Source organism: Sinocyclocheilus rhinocerous, unplaced genomic scaffold (genome assembly GCF_001515625.1).
Source record: "Sinocyclocheilus rhinocerous isolate Xijiao unplaced genomic scaffold, SAMN03320098_v1.1 scaffold861, whole genome shotgun sequence".
NCBI lineage: Eukaryota > Metazoa > Chordata > Actinopteri > Cypriniformes > Cyprinidae > Sinocyclocheilus > Sinocyclocheilus rhinocerous.
In genome coordinates this window covers 531,761-541,866 of record NW_015640043.1, presented here as the reverse complement: position 1 = coordinate 541,866, position 10,106 = coordinate 531,761, and the positions used below count along the sequence as shown (strand labels likewise).

Below are 10,106 nucleotides of genomic sequence, written 5' to 3'. Positions count from 1 at the left end.
TAGTTTTGTTTGGTTTTTACTATTAATAAATGCCCATATCATCCTGCATTTGAGTCCTCGGCTCATCTCTCTCCAGTTCCCTGACAGAGTGTGTTTAAAAATTAAAAGTAACAAGTAAATCTTGTGCATTTCTTTACCTGTTACTTGTATTTTCACATGTAGAAGCAACCAGGGCTAGTTGTCACACTTTTTGCTCCAGTGAATATTCTCATGGTGGTTTATTTTTGAAACTTGGTTTCATTATGCCTGATTACAAAAAGTTATTGAACTTTTACAAAAAAAGATTTATGTTGACCTATAGTAAGGCATGTTGTTACACTATAAGGGGTAAGATGTCACAATGAAACCTGCAATTTGAATAGCCTGTTAGTAATGTATATCAGGGTGATTTTATAGGGGTTTTTAATCAGGTCATTTTATGGGGGGTTTCAATAGGACTGATTGTTTATACTGGTTTCCTGATTCAATTCGATTCTGATTTCAATGTATTAGTTTGCTATTTTATGAGTAGATTTTACTGATAATTCTATTGTGAGTCTTTTTGAAAGATTCATTAAAGGAGACATATGTTTATTTTAGATCTGTGTGGCAGCAGCAATATACAGTAAATAAATCAATAAATCCACTGCTCTGTTGTCTCCTCTGAGGCTGGGACTCTAAATAGTGTTCTGTGCTCGTCAGTGCAGCCAATGACAGAACAGTTAGCATGTTTTGCTCAAATTTTGCCATGGCATTAGAGCTGGTACACCGTTGTCGCTTGCGAAAACACAATGACGGCGCTGTGGGTGTAAACTTACAGATTAAGGGGCGGTAATATTATAATGAGATCCCTTTGCCACGTCACCAGGGGAGCGAAATCAGAGCGCTCTTTTCTCAGACGCTTGCAGAAAAAGGCTTCCCAAAACAAAGTTACTGGGTTAATCTTTTTCATGTTTCCTTGGTTGGTAGATGCACCAGGGACCTGATTATAGCACTTAAATTTTAGATTTTCATGATATGTCACCTTTAAAAGAAATGGCTCAGTTGTTTATGAATTTAACTACAATGGTTGTGCTGTATGTTTTTGATTCACTAAAAAGAACTGGTTTAAAAGATTAATTTGTTGAATTTCCCAGTTCAGTTAGATTCTGATTTTAATTTTGATTAAATTCAATTAGTTAGAGCATATTTCATATCTTGTGTGTCTTTTTGAATTATTCAAAAAGGATTAGCTAATGAGAGTAATTTGTTCATGAATCTAACTGCACTTATGCCGCATGTTTTTGATTCACTAAAAATAACTGGTTTAAAAGAGTCATTTGTTCATGAAACTAACCACACTGGTTGTGTTATACTGCATATTTTCAATTCACTAAAAGGAACCCGTTCAAAAGAGTAATTTGTTTGTGAATCAAACTGCACTTGTTGTGCTGTGTTTTTGATTCAGTAAAAATAATTGATTTAAAAAAGTCATTTGTTCATTAATTGAATCACACTGGTTGTGCAGTACTGCATTTTTGATTCACTAAGAAGAACCAATTCAAAAAGAGTCATTTGTTCATAAATCACACACCATACTGGTTGTTCTGTATTAGGGCTGCAACAAACGATTATTTTGATAATCGATTAATCTAACTATTATTAGAACGATTAATCGACCAATCATCAATTATTCCGCTGATTAATCAGTAGACAGTGATTATTCAGCTTTTGCAATTAGCTAAAATATTGAGTTATACATATTCTAACAAATAAATTAAGGTAATCACTTCAGCTTTTGACAGTCATATTATGTAATTACAATTATACAATTAATTTATACAAATAAATATATTTGGCACACAAAATGAGATGGCAGAGAAACTCTTATTCACCATTTAATTAGCTATATGAGAAAGAAAATATATATTTTTGTAAGTCATATGGATAAGAAACAAAATAGAGGTTAAGTGATAAGTCGTTTTATTTTTGGATAAACTATTTTATTCACAACATAATCTCTTAAAATACCTTGTAGGGTTATGATAATCAAAACAGTCCTGAGCTAGATCAAGCTTTGATCTCTGCAAACCAAACTATAACTTTAATGAAACGTTTTTCCCCCACTAATAAAAATGTTTTATCATTTGCTAGCTCCACACTGGAGAGCTGCTTTATAACAGAAAATCAAGTTGTAATACTAACTGAAGGTGACACTGACTCTGGTTTTTCATGTTTAATACTGTAAAGCTGCTTGATTTAAGGCTATCTATTGCATAAAGTAGTATATAAATAAATCAGGAGAGCTGAATTACAGTCTTGCGCTACAGCACCACACTGGTCAAACCACGTTATTGCAGGCTCTTACATCAGGTCATGAGATCAAACGACTACTTGACAAAACATTTTTTGTCGACAATTGTTTAATGTCGACTAATCGTTTCAGCCCTATTCTCTATGCTTTTGATTCACTAAAAATTTTTTTTTTAAAGATTTAAAATAGTAATTCTTAATTCTATCATGGAACTACAGGTTCACTGGTGGTGCTGTTTGTTTTGATTCACTAAAAATTACTGGTTTAAAAGCGTCATCTTTATGTTTTATTTTTATTTTATTTGTTCATGAATGGAATTCAGCCTCAGATTCGGCTGCGTTTGCTCTGAACTGAAGCGCTGTGTCGATTTGCATCAGGAGAGCTGAATTACAGTCTTGCGCTACAGCACCACACTGGTCAAACCACGTTATTGCAGGCTCTTACATCAGGTCATGAGATCAAACGACTACTTGACAAAAAATTTTTTGTCGACAATTGTTTAATGTCGACTAATCGTTTCAGCCCTATTCTCTATGCTTTTGATTCACTAAAAAAATTTTTAAAAAAGATTTAAAATAGTAATTCTTAATTCTATCATGGAACTACAGGTTCACTGGTTGTGCTGTTTGTTTTGATTCACTAAAAATTACTGGTTTAAAAGAGTCATTTTTATGTTTTATTTTTATTTTATTTGTTCATGAATGGAATTACACTGGTTATGCTATACTGCATGTTTTTGATTAAATTAAAATAACCAGTTCAAAAGAGTCATTTGTTCATGATTCACACATCATACTGGTTGTTCTATATGCGTTTGGTTCACTAAAAAGAAGAAGATATTCATGGAGCTACAGGTATACTGTTTATGTTTTATTTTGATTCATTAAAAATAACTGTTTTGAAGGAGTCATTTGTTCATGAATCAGACCAGACTGATTGTGCTGTAATGCTTTTTTTATTCATAAAAAAAAAAACAGTTCAAAAGAGTCATTTGTTCGTGAATCACACACCATACTGGTTGTTCTGTATGCTTTTGAATCACTAAACAGAAAAATATTTAAAGGAGTCATTTGTTCGTGAATGGAATAACGGGTACACTGGTTACTCTGTATGTTTTTGATTTGTCAAAAATAACTGGTTTAAAAGAGTCACTTGTTCATGAATCAAAGCACACTGTTTGTGCTATGCTGCATGGTTTTGATTCAAGGATAGGAACCAGTTCAAAAGAGTCTTTTGTTTATGAATCACACAGCATAGTTGTATTCTCTCTTTTTTTTGATTCACTAAAAAAACTAACTTGCAAGAGTGCTTGTTTTGTGAATTGGACTACATTGGTTTTATGATTGTCACAGGTCCGATCAGATCAGTTTATAATTTTAAGAATGAGTTTAACTCAGAGTTTTAAACTAGTTGTGTCTGTGTTTTAACATACAAAACCACTTCTAGAGAAAACACAGACATTACACTTTACAGTCACTGAGATACAGCTACAATTAACTTTATTTCCTTGTCTTTTTTATTTAACAGATACAGTCCAAAGTCCCATCTACACAGCACTTTACAGTATCAGACACTTAATAATGAGACACAGACCCAAGAACATGATGACAGACAGACAGCAGAAGTGAAGGGACAGGACCAGCAGTAGTTCTCCCAGGATGCTGTCTCTTGGATGGGACGGGACAGGCTGTGTTATCTGAGGTATTTCACAGTAGATTCCTGTCCAGCCCTGGTAACACTGACAGGTGAACTTTTGCTTCATGTCCAGGATATCGTGGTTGTTGAGGTGGACGCTGACTTGGAAGCGTGGTCCACGGATGCTGTGGTTGAGGCGGATGTTGAAGAAGCGAGGGTTGAGGTGCAGGTAGGCCCCAGAGTCCAGGCTCTTACGGATGCATTTGCCGTTCTTCTTGCACAAGGCCTTACTGCACAACTTAGCGGCTGAGGTCACATTGATCACATAGTGACCCAGTGGACCGTCAATATACTTCTTGACTGTCGAGCAGTTTCTCTGCACAAAGACAAACAAATATTAAAGATATTAGTTTTTTTTAAATATCGGTCAATATCATTGTATTGAGTGTATCAGTGCCATATTGTTAACTAAAACTATTTTTAAAAAAATATTAATTTAAATAAAATAAAAAATATAAATATTGGATTAAAACTTTTCAAAATTAGAAAAGGTAGATCTAAAAATTAATGTTGCCTTGGCAACTTACTGAAATAAAATAAGTTTAAGTACTAAAATTACTAAAACTAAAAAAAAAAACTTATTGAAGTATCATTAATATACTATTACAGTATTAATATTTTGAATTATTTGTAATTTTTATATTTATATTTAGTCATTTTTGTGTGTTTTTGTCATTTTTATTAGTTTTTACCTTTTAAAAATGTGTCTATATAGTTTTTATCAATTTTTATTGCAGTTTTAGTTAAGTTAAACAATCAACGTTTTGCATTGGCAATTAGCTGAAATGAAATACGTTTATTTTTAGATATATTTTATTTTATTTCAGTTAATGCTTATTTAATTTCAAGTAACAAAAATGTTTTTTATGGATTTAGTTTTTTTAAAACTATAATAACCCTGACTAATACTGAAATAAAATCAATCAAAGCTAAATAGAAATATTCCAAAAATAATAATGATAATAAGTATGTAAAAAATTACTAAAACTTAAACTAAAAACTGATAAATACTATAATTGTATATTAATAATACTAAAATAATACTGGTCGATTATTGTGCAGTTGTTCATGCTCATTTCCCCCATTTTTACATTTAGATGAACTTTGCCATCTAATGCTCACGTAAAGTTAATATTTTATAAAAACAATAATAATTTAATAACACTGTTAAATGTTATATTTGGAAAATCTGTACACTATACTGTTATGATGCCTAAATTCACTTGTAGCATTTAAAATTGTTGATTGTAGTTTTTAATTTTTAATTTGTTAGACAAAATAATATAAAATTTAATACTGGCCATCTTCTTAATTTTTCTCATGATAAAGTGTGTTTCTATTCAACTCTACTTCCATAAACTTCACTGAAGATGATACAACTCGTCAGAAATTTCCCCCATGTGAGTTAAAATGTCCAAGCTCATTTATGTGCGAGACAAATAAACATAATTCCCATTATGTCACGCAACATAAAAACACATTAGCATTTTGTTCAATCTTTCCATCTGCTTCAGTTTACTCTCATCCCTGTGCTCTCTGTAAACAGGAAATGGGATTCATCCACAAAATGAGCATGTGTCCATCAGGAGCACGTCTGTCTCTGTGTGGTACAGTACATATCACCAGATACAGAGACGACATTATGTCATCAGTCATGATGATGCTAGTATTGTTTTATTTGAGGTTTAGACTAATACATTTGGATTAAAATGTCCCTTTTTAAGATATGAATTGAGGATAGATCGTTTCCAGAGCTTCAAACATGTTTAATATGTTAATACCATCAGCTCAAACAGATGCTGATCCCCAAATGCGGTTGGTTATGGTGGCTAATATTAGCAATTTCAGCTAAAAAATGCAACCAATCCAGTCAAGGAGATTTAATGTTGCATAATATTGTTAGCATGTAGAGAATTATTGATTTATTAAATTTGCTCTGTGTCTGATGTATATTACAGTAGGTAAACTTTTTAAAATAAGAAATTAATACTTTTATTCAGCAAGGATGCATTAAATTGATCAAACTTGACAGTAAATACATTTATAGTTTTACAACATTTCAAATAAATGTTTTTCTGGAAAAAAATGTATCACTGTTTCCACAAAAAGATAAAGTAGCACAGCTGTTTTCAACACTGATAATAATAAGAAATGTTTCAGCAAATCAGCATATTAGACTGATTTCTGAAGGATCACGTGACACTGAAGACTATTAGTTACATTCAGCTTTGCATCACAGGAAGAAATAACATTTTGGAATATCCTGAAATATAAAACAGTTATTTAAAATTGTAATAATATTTTACAATATTACTGTATTTTCGATCACATAAATGCAGCCTTAAGCACAAGAGACTATCAAAATTATTTGAAAAAAATCTTACCAACCCTAAACTTTTGAACAGAATGAGTACCTGAGACCTTGCATATTCGGATGAGCCCCACAGGACCACCCCTGCGGCCCCCAGTGCTGCGCTCTCTCCTATAGTGTGGACCAGGTCACTCTGTTCGAGATTAATACAGTATTTATTTTTGTTAATGCAGAAAAGCAAGTAATTGAGTAGCAGGCCTGGAGAAGAAATTTGTTACTAGTTTTGCTCAAGACAAACATCACAGTGACTGTTGCTCGTATGTAAGATTTGGCATTTGTACGTCAGCCGTGAATGATACCTTAAATCATGTGGCTTACTGAGGAGAAGTGTTATTGCACATTTGATTTTCGCCTGGCGGGAAATAAAACAATACAGTAGACCTACATGTATAATGTATGGTCTGGAGCCTGTACTATCACAGTGAACATATGGAAGCTATCGGTTGTAACCTAAACTAGTCATAATAAGTACATTACCTTGTGATGTACCTCACTGTCTAGAAAGGCGGGTGGTCCCATTAAACCGAAAACACGACTGCAGACCTACTGCAGTGTTTGATTTGGAACATTCCACTCATAATGAGGTGACAGATGAGTGTTTAAGCATATCTCTGGCATTTAAGATGCCAGGGAGGAGGGTGATTTAGGGGGTGGGTCTGTCACTCAAGTATTTGACGAGTGATTAAAACAATGTGTGTTTGACGGGTTCCTCTAGATAGCTGGAAAGCGTGCAAAGTAGAGAGTTGGTACCGAGTAAACTCAATAACAGTTATTAAAAATGATGTTTTTTTAAGACTTTGTTTGTCTGTTAGATGTTAAAATTCTTTATAAGTGTAAAAAAAACTAAATGGGCAGAGAATCATCCCTGTTGAAAAAAAACAGCATATGCTGGTTAGATATGTTTTGAAGCATGGCAGCTGGTTTGAGCTGGTTTAAGCTGGTCCTGAGCTGGTTATAAACTGGTTTAAGCTGGTCATGCGCTGGTCCTAAGCAACTAGCTCCTGCTCAAGACCAGCTCATTACCAGCTTATAACCAGCTCAGGACCATCTGAAATCAGCTCATGACCAACTAAGGACCAGCTTAAACCAGTTCATGACCAACTAAGGACCAGCTCAAACCAGCAGCCATGCTTCAAAACATATCTAACCAGCATATGCTGGTTTTTTCAACGGGGATGACAGGCCTGTTCACACAAAGATCGATAACTATAACAATAATTTTATTACCATCCACACCAACACATGATAATGTTCTATTTATTATAAGCATGCTGCAGTTTTGTCGTCTGCCGTTTTAAATGCTCAAGCTCTTTAATGCAAGATGGCCAGCAGCCATGCTTCAAAACATACCTAACCAGCATATGCTGTTTTTTTTCAACAGGGATGGTGTAGGCTAGTACAGCTGTTCTGGGCAATGCTGGTAAAGTGATGCTACCTTCAGTGATGCAATACGAGCCGAAAATATAGGCTACATATAATAATATATATGGCGCGCCGCACGGCCGGCATAGTGTTCAGCGCACAGGTTTCACTCTCCTCATCATTGTGCGGTTTGACGCTCCGCTCAGTAATCCGCTCTATGAATGTGCATTCCGCTCGTGTACGCTCATGCTTACCGGAAAAGCAAAGTCCGCTCAAATAACGCGCTGACAGGAAATTTATATGCATATATTGTTCCTGTTTGCAGTAGCGCTACTGTGCTGTAACATCCCTGTTGAAAAAAAACAGCATATGCTGGTTAGGTATGTTTTGAAGCATGGCTGCTGGTTTGAGCTGGTTTAAGCTGGTCATGTGCTGGTCCTAAACTGGTCCTGAGCAGGAGCTAGTTGCTTAGGACAAGCTTAGGGACCAGCACATGACCAGCTTAAACCAGCTCATGATAAGGTAACACTTTACAATACGGTTCCATTAGTTAATGTTAGTTAATGTAACATGAACGAACAATGAACCATACATTTATTACAGTATTTATTCATCTTTCTTAATGTTAGTTAATGAGAATACAGTTGTTCACTGTTAGTTCATGTTAATTCAGAGTGCATTAACTGTTAACAAGCACAACTGTTGATTTTAATAATGCATTAGTAAATGTTGAAATTATTATTAACTAAGATTAATAAATGCTGAAGAACTATTGTTCATTCTTAGTTCATGTTACCTAAAGTAGTTAACTAATGTTAACTAATGAACCTTATTGTAAAGTGTTACCATATTAATATAAATTCTGTCCAGTTTTATTGTGTTACTTTCCGTAAAAGTGTGGTTATTTTATTGGCTTGTGTTTTTTAAATTCAGTATCATTAAAATTGAGTTAAATTTAAAAAGCCTGACAAAATTACTTTATATTATTTAATCAAATAAAAAATAATCATTACAAAGCATTTTCGGTTTCGGTTTTCGGTCAAGTGCATCCAGAATTTTCGGTTTCGGCCCAGAATTTTCATTTCGGTACATCCCTAGTTTTTATCATTCATGAGCTGGAAAAATATTTTTAATTTACTTGGTAATTTTCTGCCCCTTTGCAACCCTAATCAAAAATATTGTAAAAACAGTAATATTGTGAAATATTATTACAATTTTAAATAACTGTTTCCTATTTAAATATAATCGAAAATATAATTTATTCCTGTGATGTCAACGCTTAAATTTTCAGCAATAATTGATGATCATATTAGCATCCACACCAATGGAGGATAATGTTGTGTTTTATTATAATTACTCTCTGCAGTTCTGTCTTCTGCCGCTTAAAATGTTCAAGCTCAAGTTGGATGGATTCTGATTGGTTGTCAATGTTTTTATCGTAAATTCACTGAAAAAAATAATTCTGCAAGTGATTCCAACTATATTGTTCCTCTATGTTGTTATTGTTGTGGTGTGGACTTTTCTCTTCTAGTAAGAACTTCAATTATTAAAACGTCATGCTTAATGCTACAGTTATCGTTCATGGTGTGAACAGGCCTTTATTCATTCGTAAATTGATTTCCCTATAATATTATAGTATAAATGATGTGCCTCTTGTCATGCCCCTGGACTGTCTGAGTGTGTTTTTGCGCCCAGTGACCTAGTTTTTCCCTTGTCTGATTGTGATATGTGATTCACCTGTGTCTCGTTAATTACCTCGTTTGTGTTATGTATTTAAAGTATAGTCTGCCCCATGTTTCCTTGTCGGATCTTGAACGTCTATCACCGCTGTGCTACCTGTGTGTTCCTGCCCTGTTCTCCATGTTCCTGTGGATTATTAAAGACTCCTCATCCCGCGACTCCTCATTCCTCGCTCCTCACAGTAGGCAACCGTGACACCTCTGTGGTATTTTCAAAACATTTCTGTTTGTTTGAGAATCCCGACCAGCCCAGCATAGCAACACTGGCTCAACCAATGGTGTGCATTTTGGGGCGTGGCTACCTGTTTAACCGACCAATGACAAACAAGGGGAGTGTTTGGAGAAATTTGTTTGAAAACTATTATTTTTGCTATTCTGTTTGTTGACCGCAGTTGTGTAGATACTACAAACATCACTTTTAATTAAGGCTGGGTAAAAAATATCGATATCTCGATATTAATCGATTCTCATTTTTATGGAACGATATCGATTCTTAAATCCCAAGAATTGATTAGTCTAGCCTGTTTTCAGTTAATGGACGGAACGTTGAAAGGGACGGAACGTCCCATCCAATATATCGCAATAAGCACTTTGGTACTTTTAATATGAAACAAAGTCTCAGATTTCAAATTCTGTCCATTGTATTGCAATATTCAAACAATAAATG

The 10,106-nt window shown here is 34.1% G+C and overlaps 1 protein-coding gene across 3 annotated transcripts in view; it reads right to left on the bottom strand.

Annotated features, from left to right (window-relative positions):
- Positions 1-3,765: 3,765 nt before the first annotated feature.
- hyal6 (hyaluronoglucosaminidase 6) overlaps positions 3,766-10,106 on the bottom strand; it is a 14,267-nt gene continuing 7,926 nt past the window's right edge. For 2 of the 3 annotated variants that reach the window (XM_016568247.1, XM_016568248.1), the window contains exons 4-5: positions 6,382-6,471; positions 3,766-4,283 (exon numbers count right to left, since the gene is read on the bottom strand). In XM_016568247.1, coding sequence (XP_016423733.1) covers positions 3,831-4,283; positions 6,382-6,471 — 543 coding nt within the window. In that variant the 3' untranslated portion in view covers positions 3,766-3,830. The remainder of the gene's footprint in view (positions 4,284-6,381; positions 6,472-10,106) is intronic. The other variant, XM_016568249.1, reaches the window with a different exon arrangement.